At 47.3% G+C, this 15,674-nt stretch overlaps 2 protein-coding genes and 1 long non-coding RNA gene across 5 annotated transcripts; 1 reads left to right on the forward strand and 2 right to left on the reverse strand.

Moving 5' to 3' along the window:
* Positions 1-3,069: 3,069 nt before the first annotated feature.
* LOC125551785 (protein SLOW GREEN 1, chloroplastic-like) lies at positions 3,070-5,451 on the reverse strand. Its single transcript, XM_048715110.1, has 4 exons — positions 4,621-5,451; positions 3,734-3,880; positions 3,574-3,654; positions 3,070-3,489 (listed from the first exon to the last, which is right to left on the reverse strand). The coding sequence occupies exons 1-4, from the start codon at positions 5,434-5,436 to the stop codon at positions 3,304-3,306; spliced, it is 1,230 nt and encodes a 409-aa protein (XP_048571067.1). The 5' UTR covers positions 5,437-5,451; the 3' UTR covers positions 3,070-3,303.
* Positions 5,452-5,589: 138 nt separating this feature from the next.
* On the forward strand, positions 5,590-9,340 carry LOC125551791. Of its 3 annotated transcripts, XR_007303223.1 has the most exons (5): positions 5,590-6,090; positions 6,186-6,436; positions 7,065-7,323; positions 7,424-8,263; positions 8,458-9,340. It is a non-coding gene; the product is annotated as an uncharacterized LOC125551791 (long non-coding RNA). The 3 variants fall into 3 exon arrangements; XR_007303214.1 differs by lacking the exon at positions 7,065-7,323 and having other exon boundaries at positions 7,424-8,350; positions 8,458-9,315; XR_007303206.1 differs by lacking the exon at positions 7,065-7,323 and having other exon boundaries at positions 8,458-9,315.
* Positions 9,341-9,694: 354 nt separating this feature from the next.
* Positions 9,695-12,809, reverse strand: LOC125551790 (hypoxanthine-guanine phosphoribosyltransferase). Its single transcript, XM_048715121.1, has 3 exons — positions 12,380-12,809; positions 10,499-10,663; positions 9,695-10,136 (listed from the first exon to the last, which is right to left on the reverse strand). The coding sequence occupies exons 1-3, from the start codon at positions 12,686-12,688 to the stop codon at positions 10,023-10,025; spliced, it is 588 nt and encodes a 195-aa protein (XP_048571078.1). The 5' UTR covers positions 12,689-12,809; the 3' UTR covers positions 9,695-10,022.
* Between the last annotated feature and the right edge of the window lie 2,865 nt (positions 12,810-15,674).

The raw sequence follows: 15,674 nt of genomic DNA on the forward strand, positions 1-15,674 counted from the left end.
TTATCTGTACTTTATTTTACTTTTGCACTTAATAAGAAACTTAAGATCTTCGTTTCAACTTTCCTTCGTCCAATCTCTGTAGACGTCTCCCTTTCCTTATTTCTTTTCCTTCCATCTTTGATTTCTTTTCTCATTCATAAAGTTTGACCATCTTATATGAATAAATATCAACGCCTACAATACTAAAGTTATACAATATAAAAAATAAATTCATTATGCATCTAATGATATTGATTTAGTATTGTGAATGTTGATATTTATTCTACAAAGTTGGTCAAACTTAACAAAGCTTACTTCAGTCAGATCTTACACGCATAGTAAAAAGTACCAGAGAAATACATAATATTTTATTGGTAACTCAATAAGTTTTTACCAAAAATAATAATAATAAATTGGCATGTAAATTATGATGACTGCGTACAAAATTTTGCTAAGATTTTACAGACCAATGTAATAGGGCCCTAATATCTGGCGATTGGATGCCATGGAGGAGGGTGGATCGAACAAATTCGATCGCCAGGAGGTTGTTCCCAGCGAACGAATCACCCCTCCTTGATCATTCGGGGGGGGGGGGGGGGGGGGGGGGGGGGGGGGGGGGGGGCAGGGCGAACCCCATTGACCCAAAGGCCTGTTTCATTGTTTTTTTTAAATGCCATCAACAAAAACACACATATTTAGCCCACCAAGCTTCGACGGAGGGAAGGAGCGGTGGCCTTTCTGGGACCATAGCGGCGGTGACCTACCATACACTACTCTTACTCGCTGCTGGTGGCGCCCGTGCACACGTGCCGGCTTCGTGGTCGTGGCGACGGAGAGCGGCCGAGGGGGGAGCCGGCGTCGTCCAAGAGAGCTTTGGAGCGCGCCTGGAGAGGAGCCGGCAATGTCCTTCGTCTGCTCCGATGACAGTACATCCCAGAGAGCTTTGGAGCGCGAGGAGGCTATGATTGGAGTGGTGCTGACAGAAGAAAGGGGCTGGAGGAGAATGACTATGGGTCTGTGCTATGGCCGGGACTGAAGTTAATATAGTGGGTGAATGACAATGAGCCGCGGTATAGTGGTCTTGCCACTTGTTATCGACCTGGATGAGCCATTTGACATAGCAATCCAGAAGATCTGTTGTGCCGTATCAAATGGTTTATGCCTTGCTCCATATCAGATGTTTTGCCACGACACGTCCTGCCTCGGACCGTGGTGATGCCCGAACATGTTTGTGGCGGACCGTGTGATGCTTGAACATGTTTGTGACGGTACTGAATACGCATACACAAACGCGCGTCGTGTTTCGTGAACGAGCCGAGCCAAGTTCAAACTGTCCGTGCCAGGCTTTTTGATACGGCGGTAGTTCCGACAAAATGACTCGGGGCTGCCCCTCGGGGTCCCGACGTGGACGTGGGCTGCCACGGCGTGGTGGTGGCCCATGGTGGTGGTTTGGGTCGTTTCACGAGACGGCTGGACTTCTTTGGCGTCTGTCTGTCTATGAGCGCCCTTGTCGACCTTCGATTCCTCTCTACCTCGTTCGAGCACTACCTTCATCGGAGGGTTGGCCCTCTCCTAGCTGCGGCCCATCGCCCGTCTCGTGCACGGCAGCGGGTCCGAGCTTGTCCCGCACCCGGCAGCAGGACTGGACTCGTCCCGCGCCCGGCAGCAGGACCGAACTTGTCTCGCGCCTGGCAGCATGACCTGGCTCGTCTCGCGTCTGGCGGCAGGACCGAGCTCGTCTCGCGCCCGGCGGCAGGACGGGTCGATGGTGGCCAGTTTTGGCCGGCCTATTGGGTCTCGACGCTGGGATAGCTTAGGGGTGTGAAAGGCGGTTCCTTTTCACTCCCATCTTTGGTTGGGGTAGCGGTGAGTGACGGGTGAGGTGGCGTCATGGTCCTGGATGTTCGGGCGATGGCCCTGGTGGTGGTGTCGCGGTGCTCATGGGCAAAGCCCGTGGCTTGGTGCTGCCTGGTGGCCATGGCCGTGTGGGCGGCGTGGTAGCCAAGGTGTGACGTTCAGTGGCGGTGAATATTAGCCGGGGTGAAAACATGTTCTATCTTCGGACGAACCGGTGGCGGCGAAGCTCGTTCCCTTTTTAAAGGCGTCGTCGCGGCTCTTACTGCATGTCGTGTTGCTCCGAGGGAAACTCTAATTCTTGGGTCGGGCGGTGGCGGCGCTTCGGTGTCGTAACCTTCCTATAGGCATCGGCTTGGAGCCCACGGTGCGTCGTATGTAGCTTCTTCTCTTCACGGTGGCGTGTTCACGGTTGAAGCCCCCGGTGGCTCATATAGTGCTAGGGGTGGTATTGATGCGCTTAGTGCCTATGTATCCTGTCTTGGGTGTGTGCGTGTGTTCTGATGGCATGCATTGTACCGGGTTATTGGTGATCTTTGATTTATATATAAGGGAGTACCTAGAACTCATCTAGATGAGACGTAATTTGGTCTCATTCACCTGTAAAACAAGAACGGATACAACCCACGTCAGCACACACGCATTTTATAGCATCACATCCAATGGCTATAAAAGGTGAATGAGACCAAATTAAATTTCATCTAGATGAGTTCTAGCAAAACTGTATATATAAAATGGGGGCGAAGCCTTTTTCGATAAATGGAGTAGTTTTTTTCTCTTTTCATACAACATCTCGGTAAGCAAAACCAAAAGGCACTGTGTGGCATACTGTCAAAAAAATGCTCCATTAGGCATTGCGGTGATGTATGACGTATCTCATCTGCTTAATTAGTTGTTGCTAATTTACTGTTCGATCAACTGTTTCCATTTTTCTAAACACGATTTCCCTTTTTGTTCCCATGCCTATTCTTACAGCAAAAATGCATAAGTTCCATATAGCACAAAGTTGAGCCAAATTTACCAGCCGAATGACTTTAACTAGTATTCCCGCACAAAAGGAAGACATTTACAAGCATTACGGTTCTCGTACCCATCAGTGCTTCAGCTCTCATCATCGAGACGAGGGAGCGGCGGCGCTCGTTCCAGAATTAGCCTCCATTTAAGACGAAGAGAGGTCAACGAAACGGTGCATCTCTGTCAGAAATTAGAAGGTCTTAAGCATTTCGTGCACATCCATATGCAATTCATGGTTGTGTGGCAACCGTTTGAGGATTAACACATGAGCTAAAAGTTGTAGGAACCTGGTTAGGTTACAGGAGATCCACATCTCCTTCACTTATCTTCATTATACTGCATTCTCACTTATAGCAATGTTGCACTTTGTGTCATTGTATGCGCATAAATACGCAACTATCTGGAGCTACCTCACTAAGTATGAAGAGCCGTTCAGGTATAGGAAAACCTGAAGTGTCACTTTTTAGATAGGTACTCTGATCTAAAGTCCTTCTGTAGTCGATCTTTTGACTCCACTTTGGCCAATAGTATAACATCATTGATAAAACTCTTGTCCGGGAACTCGTCCGGCACAAGGCTTCTGTACACATCAAATTGCTCGTCTGCTTCTTCCTTTTTGTCCAAAAGTGCATATACAATGCCCTGCAACAAAGAAACACAGCGGACACGGAGACTTCAGAAGGAGAGCCCGAGAACATATCAAACCTGCAAATGTTCATGGAATACCTGGCAAAGATGAGGCCGAAAGTCCCTTGGATCCTCATTAATAAGAGTTCTCAATTTCTCTGATGCAACATCCAGGTCACCCTGCCGTGCCAGGAAGGCGGGAATTCCATTAGAAATCAGAAACATGCTGTGTTCTCAGGACTTTGGTATGATCTGTTACCTTGACAACATGCATCTGTGCAATCAGAAGCTTTATGTTGCGCTCTTCTGGGACCCTTTCCTCGGATACTGCGAGTTGCAAAGCTTTCTCCAGCATCTCAAAAACAGTTGATCCTTCGAGTCTTTTATGCATGCACAATGCGAGTCCCTGCAGAAATGGGAAATGTTGAGAGGAAATATCAGCTAGGTTTGTAAATACCACGCCAGGAAGGACTAGAGTAAAAAGCAAGTTTCACTAATGGATGATAGAATTGCAAATTTGCAATCTGTCCTTGTTATAAAATCAGAATGGCAAATTGCAGTACGACCCGGTGCATGCTTCAAAGGCCTGAAATACAAATTCGTATCAAACATTTCTCACATAAGAATTCTACCACAGCTCTATTTCCCTCGTGGATTTATGTGTACATCAGCTGTCATCCAATACATAAACAAGAAGAGCCTCCTTATAGTGTATAGACAAACAAAATCATTTGACCTTTGACAAAATGCAAGACCTAGTTTTGGTTCCCTCTTAATTAAATGCAGATATACTTTTTAAATTGTTTGGATTCAAAAAGCCAAACAATTCAAAAAGTAGAGCTTAATTTCTTATTAGTACCAGCCATCAAAGATTAGACAGTATAAGAAATTTAAGTTGGTGTTTTTCCTTGAGAAATTCTAGCACTGTAATCAAATTCGCATCGAGATATTGGCATACAATAAAATTACAGCGATTTGCAACAATGCTCATGGTACAATTACTTTTATCTTGAACTCCTACCTACCAGTACTGATTTCATTTCCCAAAATCTACCCAACATTCATAGTGTGACCAGTCTAATCATTATAATATTAACAAGAGCAGACTGCGGGTAAGAAAGAAAGCGTGTGCGTGTGTGTACCCACATGGAGAGCCCGGACGAGGAGGGGCTTCTCCGCGAGGACCTCCTGGAAGAGCCGCTCGGCGGTGGCGATGTCCCCCTTGAGCTCGTGCAGCAGCGCCTCCATGAGCCGCCACTCCACCTCGCCGGGCTCGGCCTCCCGCAGCTGCGCCGCGTAGCGCAGCGCGCCGCCCCAGTCCTTGCGCCGCATCCTGGCGAAGAGCACGCACTTGAGCGCGTCCACGTCGCCCGGGTCCTCGCTCAGGACCTCCAGGTACATCTGGACCTCGTCGTCGTCCTCTTCCTCCTCGTCGTCGTCGCTTGGCTGCATCCAGGCCGCCTCCACCTCCTCCTCCTCCTTCCGAAACCACTCCGCCTCGTCCTCCTCTTCCTGATCCCCTTGGTCGGGTTCTTCTTCTTGCTGTCCCTTGGTGTCGTCTTGCGGTTGCTGTGTGGGTGGGGGAGGGGCGGCGAGTGACGGGAGGGGGCGCCGGACGCCGGAGAGGGAGAGGATGGAGGCGACGAGAAGGAAGAGCAGGGTTCTCGAGGCGGCCGTGATTGATGAGAGGAGGTTGGTGGTGGGGGTCTTGGAAGAGAAGAGGCGCCGGCGCTGGGAAGGGAGAAGGGAGCAGGAGGGTGAGCGGCAGCGATTGATGGGGAACGGGAGCGAGGGGGCGGCAGTGGGCTTGTGGCGGGAGAGGCGGCGGAAGGGCACGAACGATGTGTTAGCGATGGACAAGAAGCTCATCGCCATGGCCGGAGCTGTGGCCACAACGAGGAAAAGGAGGACCTGGGGATTGCAGTGGCACACTACTTCTCGAGTGGGACACTTCAACCTCATGTTCCACACAAGAAAAATATCCATAAAAAAGGAAATAGCAATTCAAAGTTTCTAACGGCCTGCGTGTCTCTATTCTGGAAAACCCCACTACGATTCTAGAAAACCATTTTGTTCTCATCACAATATTAAGACACAAAATAAGGAGACAAACACAGGACAGGGCGTTTTGGTGCCCGAGCCCAGCTGAACCTGATATCTTCACCTTCCATTCTGCGCTCGGGATCCGTGAAAAGAGGTCTGCCGTGTCAGGCGCGGATCGCAGAAAATAGGCAGCGAGGCGAAATACGGTAGGAAACAGTGCGCTAGCAGTCGCCCAGGGGCGTGCGTTTTTGACGGAGCAGGTGCAGGCGTGAACTGGTCCGTGGACCAGGACGTTAGTGTTTTTGCGTTCCATGGATCAGATAAGGGGAACAGGCCGGTGCCGAGAAACTGAGCCGTCCGTCTCACACGTTTGCGACACACGTGCGTCTCGGTCGTTCTGGAAAACCCTTGCCGCCCAACCACTCCCGGCCGCCACCATCCGCCGGCCGCCAGACCACGCTGCGACGACCGGCAAGAGTATTTCTTGCGGCGGCGATAGCTGGTCGACGGCAACCGCTACGTGAGCGACATGGAAGATGTTGGATTGGACTTCTTCCTTGATGCCATTGACAGGTAAGCGATTTTGGATCCGAGCAAATCTACGAGGGGACTAGCTTGTATGCCAACTGACTGTCAATGGCCGCCACCATTGGCATCTTTTTTTATAGGTTCCGCTTGCAGGAATTCGCGGACAGCCACGAACACCCAGATCCGGTTCCTCTGATTTGTTGGCGAGCGGCAGAGTAGGAGCGACGGCCCCTGCTGATTCCAATGCTTGCTCCGGTTGTGGTCAGCAGATCCGCGGCGACGGCAGCGAAGCTGCGCGTGCTGGGGTCCGGCGATGACAGGAGTCATCCCCGACGAGGTCCACAGTCCACCGATAGAGTCAATCCCCAGGCCCCTCTGGTTGCACAAAAAGGTAGGAAAACAAGATTTCGTGGTTTTGGTAGGATTTTCCATTGTGTGCATCCCTGGTTGGACATGGTGGATTAGTCGGAAGTTTCAGACAGGATATAGGCTATTGTAGTAGATGTGATGTAGGCAACGAACACTTTGAAACATGAAATTTCATGGATTCAGTACGTTTTTTGCAACCCCCAAGAAAATGTTATTGCATTACTGAATGAATAATGACAACCTGCGTGTTGCCAGGGTAATCACAAACAAAACCCAGAGAGAAAGCAAGAGAACGAACTGAATTTTTTGTTTAATTTCTGAACCCAGAGATTAAGGTTGGGTAGTGCACCGCCCGACCGGATGCCATATTGCCATGTCCATCCAGAATGATTTCTATGGATTGGAATAGTCGATTTGCAAATAAGCAGAGGAGTCAACAAAAAGTGTGACAAGGCCTGAACTAAGTTTCAGTTTTTATTCCTTTGGTGAGTCTATGCATTTGTTCAATATGGGTCAAACTCAAACAAGTGAGATTATTAGGTTGTAAAGCAGTGTAATAATGTAGACCTCCGACATTTGTTGTGTTTGGCTGAAAAAATGATTATCATCACCGAATTAGAGTAAAGTTTGGCAAACCCTGGTATTTGCAGGCTGAGGCTCGGTAGCACCCTCCCTGATAGAACCCCTTGCGCTTCCCGGATGAGTGTGCTGGTGTGATTCGGAAATTTGTGGAGAAACCAATAAAAGTGTGATCAAGCCTGAGCTGGGATCAAACTTTGACTCCCTCGGCAAGGCGTACAATTTCTACAATTGTACTTGTGGGAAGTGGGATTCGGGATAAGATATTATAAAAGCAGATTGAACGCGGAGAGGGAGAAATCAATGTAGGAAATTATGTGTGAATGCTCAGTGAGTGATGCGATACCAAACTGCACATAATTTCTAACTTCTTCAGTGTGTTCTGGTGAATTGGGTGCAGTTGTAGTCTAATATTGGATTATCTTTGCAGGGAAAGCCTAAAGTCGGGAACAACCGGTCTTGCAGATGTGAGTGTCCGACACTGATCAGGCTCCTGAGTGTCAGACATCAGTTGTTTTTTAACAGAGCATCGTGAGAAACATAACCACTCAATGTCTCTCATGATGGGAGAGAAAGTGCATTAGCCATCAGAAAGTTGTGAACCACATGCTCACAGTAGACGAGATTGAAAATGCCTGGACTATATTGATGGAAAAGTATAATCTGAAACAGCACCCATACATGATAGAGATATATGAAATCAGGACCAAGTGGGTGAAGCCTTATTTCAAGGGGGTTCTCTGTGCAAGAATGACAAGCACACAACACAACAAGAGTGCTAATAATATGCTGAAAACGTATATGCCTCGTGCCATTGCAGTGCACATGTTTGTGAGCCAGTACATATGGCTCCAGTTTGACCGTGAACGTGATGAGAGCTACAAGGAGAAAAGAACAAGGATTTTAAGTCAGTGTCTTCCCTTCTCTGTCATTTGATCAGGTATTTCAGAGTGCTCTAACAATTGTCTCCTTGTGCAGAGTGGAGCAAGGATTGTAAGTCAGTGTCTTCCCTTCTGTCATTTGATCAGGTGTTTCAGAGTGCCCTAACAATTGTCCCCTTGTGCAGAGTGTAGCCGTGTGGCGTATAAACCCTGTGATCGGGAGGCATGCAATCAAGGTTTATACTCGAGACATGTTCTAGTAGTTTGGTCAGTTCCTTATTGAGGGAACTGCATATAATGTGACTGAGATTGACTATAAGGGTAAGAAGTATGTGACGACATATAACCATGCGACCAACCGGGAGAAGTGGAGTAGCATAGTCTACGAGGTGAGAATAAAAGATGACGACACTGAATACGAGTGCGAGTGCGGACAATTTGAACACATGGGAATATTTTTGCTGCCATGTGCTCAGGTTAATGGTCATGTCGCATATTTTGCTGTTGCCCATACTAACATGTGAAAATGACCCAACACTTGAATGATAAAGCTTACACGGGCTCTCTGTTTTTGATTGCGCAGGTGATGGACGTATTGAATTTGGCTGAAATACCGGATAAGCACATTGTTAAGTGTTGGAAAAAAGACGCGGGGGATATACTACCCAGACATCTGGTCCATTACCAGAAGAATGAGGCAGTGAACCATTCATTCACTTGTAGGCACTCCACAGTGACCTACAAGCGATTGATATTGTTAGAATGAGTGATGAGAGTGCGGAAGAGTTTGATCGCATGTTGAGGAAATGAAAGCAGTAATGCTGAGTTGTGCTCCTTTGGCTGAGAAGAGGGATGAGCCCGATTTTGAAGACCAGCAGGCAACATAATCTGCCTGAAGGAATGCCGGTAATGGCTAGGTTGCCGCAATAGGAGATGGTAGTCCTACTGAAAAGCATAGTTTGGGATTCTCCGGTGGTGTAAATGCATGGCAGGGACTAGCGCCAGTGGCAAAGGCAGAGGGGAGCTGGTAGGCTGACAAACAGCTGTTACAAAGCTCCTTGCGAGGGTTTGAGCGAGCAGACGGGATTCTGCAGGATCTGCCGAAGGCAAGGGAACAAGAGAACAACTTGCCCTGAACGCGGGGATGGAAGCAGCCTCACAAACTCGGGAAGTGCAAGAATTGTGGAGTTGAGGAGCACATGCGTAACAGTTGCACAAGGCCTCTGCACGACAATTGGTGGAAAGAATAAGATGAGGTTTATATTTGTATGATTCCATTAGCATTTGAGGATTTTCTAGCAGTGCTTGTGTATGCATGGCTTAGAAAGCATATGTGAGAGTGCAAGTAAATGATGATACACTGTTGCATTTAGTGGGTGAGTGTTTCAATTTGAAAATTGAACTTGGGTTGCACTGAATGCAGTTTCAAAATTTGAATGAATGGAAGCCAACGTAATCTGCCTGAAGGAGTGCAAGTAAAAAAAAAATTTTGAACTTGCAGTTTCAAAATTTGAATGAATGGAAGCCAACGTGTATAGAGCTATAAGAGGGAGGGTGGGTCTGCTTTGGTACGTGACCGTTAGGGCCTAATCAGGCTTGCACGGCTCAGTCCGGCTCAAATCTTTTCCTGGACCGTGCCAAAACTACTGAGCCGCTGAACCCATTTGCTGTCCTGCCATTCATAAAGACTGCATGGCCCACTCTATTTTCCTTTTAGAATACAAGCTACATACACAACAGAATACTACTAAAGGCCCAAATCCCCATGCACATTAAGGGTGATGATATCAGGTGCATCTGAGCATGGGCTCAGAATTGAGTTTTCGGACAAACACATCTCTATTTTTTCTTTTCAGGAACTTGACGAGTATATAGCTTACAAGCAGACCAGTTGTGATCTGTGAATGGTAGACGGAACATGTCACACAACCACATAGATTTCCTTCATGGTTGCAGCATATGGGCAAAATGCTTCCTGTTATGCTATTTAGAGGAACGGAATAATACCCTCAGCCAAATGGAGAAAGGAACTTGTCTTGTGCAAAATTAAGCACAATTTGCCTACAAATATAAAAACCAAAATGTTTGTGTTTCTTCAAAATTTATGTGCTCTCGCAAAAGGGTTTGCAAGTCTTGTCTGCCTCCGGCCTAGTTGTCAGTTTTCTTACTGTACATCTCAGGCTTGAGAACTCCAACATAGGGCAGGTTGCGGTAGAGCTCCGCATAATCCATACCATAGCCAACAACAAAGCTGTCGGGGCACTGCAGAGGAACACAAACAGTTTGGCGATTAATTAAGGGACTGATACTGTAGGATAGCTTGTCAGTACGATTTGCTATAGATGGAGGAGGCAAACTAAAATCATAATTGATGTTACAAAGTACTCCCTCCGTTCCCAAATATAAGTCTTTCTAGAGATTCCAACAAGTGACTACATACGGAGCAAAATAAGTGAATCTACACTCTAAAATATGTCTACGTACATCCGTATGTTGTAGTCCATTTGAAATGTCTAGAAAGACTTATAGCATTTAGGAACAGAGGGAGTAGCCTCTAAGGACTTTAGGTTCCAAGTTTGGCTTTGTGCCATATAGCAGAATGTTAAAGGGGGTGATCTTTCTACCTCGAAGCCTCTGTAAAATTTTCCACCCCCCACTAGCTGAAAATCGACTGTCCTCCTTGCTGGTTTGTCCAGGAAAGTGCAAACTGATATGGACAGTGCTCCTTTCTTTTGTAAATGGGCAATGAGACAGGAAACAGTATTCCCTGTGTCGACAATATCTTCAACCTGCAAGATGCAAAACCATCATCAATGAATGGATAATCACCAGAACAGACTCACAGTCAAAACAAATGGACATAACCCCCCCCCCCCCCCCCCCCCCAACCCACCAGCACCACTTAGGTACACACAGTAAATTTGGAGTAACATGTCCATGAACAAGAACAACAAGAACAATGCCTTTCAGTCCCAAACAAATTGGGGCAGGCTAGAGTTGAAACACACAAGATCACAAAATCAAGTCATGGTTCTGGCACGTGGATAGCTAACTTCCACGCACCCCTGTCCATGGCTAGTTCTTTGACGATATTCTAGTCCTTCATATGCATGAAGTACAAGATGTAGATTTAATTCTCATACTTCATCGTATTGAAAAAACAAATTACAGCTACAACATATTCAAAAACTGTGTGGTTATACTACATAAAACTAATGTGAAATATATCCGGCATATTTGTATTTTAAGTATCTCGTATTGCAGTTTAGAGTAGCTACGAATGGACTTCATGAAGGTATTGCCATAACCTTGAAGCAAAAAAGTCATAAAGTAAGTCGTAAAAATTAGAAAAAAGGAATGTCAATTCATTTTTAGAAGAAAAAAGAAGAGAACTATGGAAGATTTTAGAACAAAGAGAAATGCAGTTTTGTGCATATCATGCATTGTGCTTAAGCTCATCCAGGGAATCTTAGCAGAATCAGGTTTAGTGAAGACACGATATCCAAAAGCCAACAGTGCTTGGATTTGCTAACTCTCTACCGTCTGACTGGCTTCATCCAACAGTCAATATTTCAAGTTACTAAAAGATTACTGAGAAAAGGAGCCAGGTTCTTGCCAGTTATTTATACAGAAAAAAGGGCTTCTTGTAAGGAAACTACTATAAGTGCAGAGTTCGCTGTACAGCTGCAGCCTTACTGGCCGAACCCTAGCTGCCACCTCCCATTTCTTCCTCTCCAGTCATAGTCACTGGCTGTAATCACCGCCACAGGGTGTCGCTAGAATTACCCATCCGGTGGTGATGAGTTCCTCCCCACCCACATCTCGCTGTAGTCCAGAACACCGTGGCCAGAGTTGCCCATCACGTCCTCCAGCCCCTCCTACCACTTCTTACTCAAATTTCCTATTCCCCAGACCCGGATGATTAGCTCCCCTTCCACCTCTTCCTCATGTTGCTTCTTCTCCAGATCGACGGAGGGAGAGCATTCACTCCGTAAGACCAGGGAACGAATGTTTGTTCCTTCGATTTCCCAGTCATGTAGTGATATTGTTTATATAACTAAAATTCTGCATCTAGTCAACTCCCAACAAGCTCAACTCTACCACAATAAACAATGTGGGAGAGAATTCACTGCCTAAGACCAGGGAACAAACGTTCATTCCTTGGATGTAGTCATGTTTGGTACAACTAAAATTCAGCATTTAGTAAGCTACCAAGAAACTCAATTCTGCCGAACAATGTGACACGCCAGTTCAGATGACACAACCAGATTAAACTACTAGGTGATTCAAGGGACAAAGCGTCACTTCTTTGTAGTTCTATGATTCTATTTGCTTGGGTAGCGGAAACTCCTCAGCTCTCGCCGGTGCATGACCCAAAACCTTGTATAGGACCACAGCTAAAGCAACAATCACAGAAAAGGACGAGCCTAAGCAGATAACGCCTGGTGGACACGAACGTCGCGGCCACACAAACGTGGAAAAAAAGTGAGGCTCGACGCACTAACCACCACGACGTGCTTCCCGGCGACGTCGACCTTGAGGTCAGCGGTGACCCGGGGCCGGCCGCTGGACTCGGTGCCGTCGCCATACGACTCGACGCGCACGAGGTCGACGGCGAGCGGCACGTCGACGCGCCGCACCAGGTCAGCGAGGAAGAGGAACGCCCCCGTGGCGACGCCCACGACGACGGCCGGCTCCGCGAGCCGGCGGATGTCGGCGGCGAGCTCCGAGGCGACGTCGGCGACCCGCGTGGCGATCTCGGCCTCTGTCCACAGCACGCGGTCGATGCCGGCGTTGGCGGCTTCGCTCACCATGGCGGCCGCGGTGATGGCCAGGAGCGTTAGGGTTAGGATTTGCAGGTGGTGGGTCGGGTGGAGCTTTGCGGGGGCTATTGGCGATTTGGCGAGGGTTGGGCTCGGGCGGCGGACAGGGATCAGGTGACATGCAGCGTGTGACTTGCGGCTCAAATTCATATTTAAATATTATAAAAAAATCTAAAAAAATTATGCATATTCATAGTACATATTAAAATAATTTCTAAAAAATTCGGATCAAAATTCGAAACATACAACAAGAAGCAAAAAATAGCACATATTAAGATAATCCCTAAAAAATTCAGATCAAAATTCGAAACATACACCAAGAAGCAAAAAAGAGATTTTTTGCTTCTTGGTGTATGTTTCGAATTTTGATCTGAATTTTTTAGGGATTATCTTAATATGTGCTATGAACATGTATGATTTTTTTCAGATTTTTTTACAATGTTTAAATATGAATTTAGGCCGCAAGTCACACGGTGACATGCAAAGGTGCATGTCACCTGATCCCTGTCCGCGGGCGGCGGCGTGGTGTTTCTGGGTGCGTTTACGTGGAAGGAAGAGTGCTGGCATACCACAATCACACAGCCAGGCTCAGTGACAAGCACGATCGACCATCTTCGTGGGGACATTTATTTGTTTCTTTTTTTCTCGCGAATACACAAACAAGCTGCGTATCTTTACATTGATAGAAGAAGAGTTACAATAAGAGATTTTTTTCGAAACGGAGGTAAAATTTACCTCGTTGATTAATTAAGAAGAAGAAGAGAATTGCCCGGTTAATCTACGGAAAACCGGGCTAAAACCTATACAATCAGATCATAATTGGGTTACTCACCAATCATGACCCCAGGAGCACACGTGCAACCCGTCAAACCCTCCTAACACACAATAACTCCTCATGCTTGTACACCACCAGGCCCGGCCCTGGGGGGGGGGGGCGGGGGCAGGGGGCCTGAGGGAGGGTTGGGTTACTCACCAATCATGACCCCAGGAGCACACGTGCAACCCGCCAAACCCTCCTAACACACAATAACTCCTCATGCTTGTACACCACCAGGCCCGGCCCTGGGGGGGGGGGGCAGGGGGGCCCTGAGGGGGGGAGCTAATAACTCATGCGACGCATCATTGGCCACCAATCACGCACGACGCTCGCGTTGATCAACCGCACAATCTAATTGCTATTTTGCCTAATCGCGTCATCACCTTACGATGCCATCGCCTTGCCTGATCGTATCGCCATTAGCTCACCTCCTTGCAGTGGCTGCAGCCGCAGCGGCCTCAAGGAAAAGGGCGAACAACATCGATCCGGCCACAGGGACGCCCGATGGCAGTCGGCAGTCTTCTGTTGTCCGCGCGGCTACATCACGAATGGCAGAAAAAGGTAGCCTAATAGCATATATGTGACTTGGTGATCTACAGATTTTCATAGATGACATCGATATTGTATCTTTTATATTGCAACAGCAGAATGATGATCGATTGATTGGACACTCTTGAGTGATTGGCCACAAGGACGCCCGGAGTAGATATTATTCAACTTCATGCATTTGTAATTTGCAAGTTTCACATTATCATTGGTAAGATTTATTCTGCTGATTGAGTAACTTTTGAATTACTAGTTGTTTCTTCAAATTTCGGCATGGTCATCTAATCTATAAAGTATGCATCCTGCAATTTTATCCATTGAGAAGAAATTATGCATCTAAGAATGTTAAGAATTTTGGAAGGTAATATGTATAACTTACTCGATGCAATATTGATGCATTTGAAATGTTTTCTTGGTATACCTCATATGTACAAATAGTGGATGTTATGTCAGGTAGACGATTTGTAGCTCTTGGGTGCCCGTGAACCCTCTATGAAGATAGGGTTCAAAAAATATCAGGACAAAAAAACCTAGAATTTAATTAGGATATCAAACATGGTTGACCGTGTTGGGGAACGTAGTAATTTCAAAAATTTCCTACGCACACGCAGGATCATGGTGATGCATAGCAACGAGAGGGGAGAGTGTCGTCTACGTACCCTCGTAGACCGTTAAGCGGAAGCGTTATGATAACGCGGTTGATGTAGTCGTATGTCTTCACGATCAACCGGTCCTCAGTAGAGAACGTACGGCACCTCCGCGTTCAGCACACGTTCCAGCTCGGTGACGTCCCGCGAACTCAGTAGAGCTCGGGGAAGAGTTTCGTCAGCGCGACGACGTGGTGACGATGTTGATGAAGCTACCACAGCAGGGCTTCGCCTAAACACCGCTACAGTATGACCAAGGTGGATTATGGTGGAAGGGGGGCACCGCACACGGCTGGGAGCGATCTTTGTGATCAACTTGTGTGTCTAGAGGTGCCCCCCTGCCCCTGTATATAAAGGAGCAAGGGGGAGGCCGGCCGGCCCTTGTTGGCACGCCTAGGAGGAGGAATCCTCCTCCTAGTAGTAGTAGGATTCCTCCCTTTCCTACTCCTACTAGGAGGGGGAAAGGCAGGGAGAGAAAGAGAAGGAAAGGGGGGCGCCGCCCCCCTTCTCCTAGTGGCGCGCTGCCTGCCCTAGGCCGACCCCTCTCTCTTTCCCTTATGGCCCAACAAGGCCCATTAGCCCCCGGGAGGTTTCGGTAACCCCTCCGGTACTCCGGTAAAATCCCGATTTCACCCAGAACTATTCCGATGTCCAAATGTAGGCTTTCAATATATCAATCTTTATGTCTCGACCATTTCGAGACTCCTCGTCATGTCCGTGATCACATCCGGGACTCCGAACTACCTTCGGTACATCAAAACATATAAACTCATAAAACCGATCGTCACAGAACTTTAAGCGTGCGGACCCTACGGGTTCGAGAACTATGTAGACATGACCGAGACACGTCTCCGGTCAATAACCAATAGCGGAACCTAGATGCTCATATTGGTTCCTACATATTCTACGAAGATCTTTATCGGTCAAACCGCACAACACTATACGTTGTTCTCTTTGTCATCGGTAT

This window comes from Triticum urartu, chromosome 1 (assembly GCF_003073215.2).
Source record: "Triticum urartu cultivar G1812 chromosome 1, Tu2.1, whole genome shotgun sequence".
NCBI lineage: Eukaryota > Viridiplantae > Streptophyta > Magnoliopsida > Poales > Poaceae > Triticum > Triticum urartu.

Excerpts from the sequence above, each read along its gene's own strand:
- LOC125551785 (XM_048715110.1), bottom strand. The coding sequence starts at position 5,436 with ATGAGGTTGAAGTGTCCCACTCGAGAAGTAGTGTGCCACTGCAATCCC. Across the intron at positions 3,881-4,620 it reads TCCTCGTCCGGGCTCTCCAT|GGACTCGCATTGTGCATGCA; the intron begins GTGGGTACACAC and ends CCATTTCTGCAG. Across the intron at positions 3,655-3,733 it reads CACAGATGCATGTTGTCAAG|GGTGACCTGGATGTTGCATC; the intron begins GTAACAGATCAT and ends CTGGCACGGCAG.
- LOC125551790 (XM_048715121.1), bottom strand. The coding sequence starts at position 12,688 with ATGGTGAGCGAAGCCGCCAACGCCGGCATCGACCGCGTGCTGTGGACA. Across the intron at positions 10,664-12,379 it reads CCGGGAAGCACGTCGTGGTG|GTTGAAGATATTGTCGACAC; the intron begins GTTAGTGCGTCG and ends TGCATCTTGCAG. Across the intron at positions 10,137-10,498 it reads AATTTTACAGAGGCTTCGAG|TGCCCCGACAGCTTTGTTGT; the intron begins GTAGAAAGATCA and ends GTTCCTCTGCAG.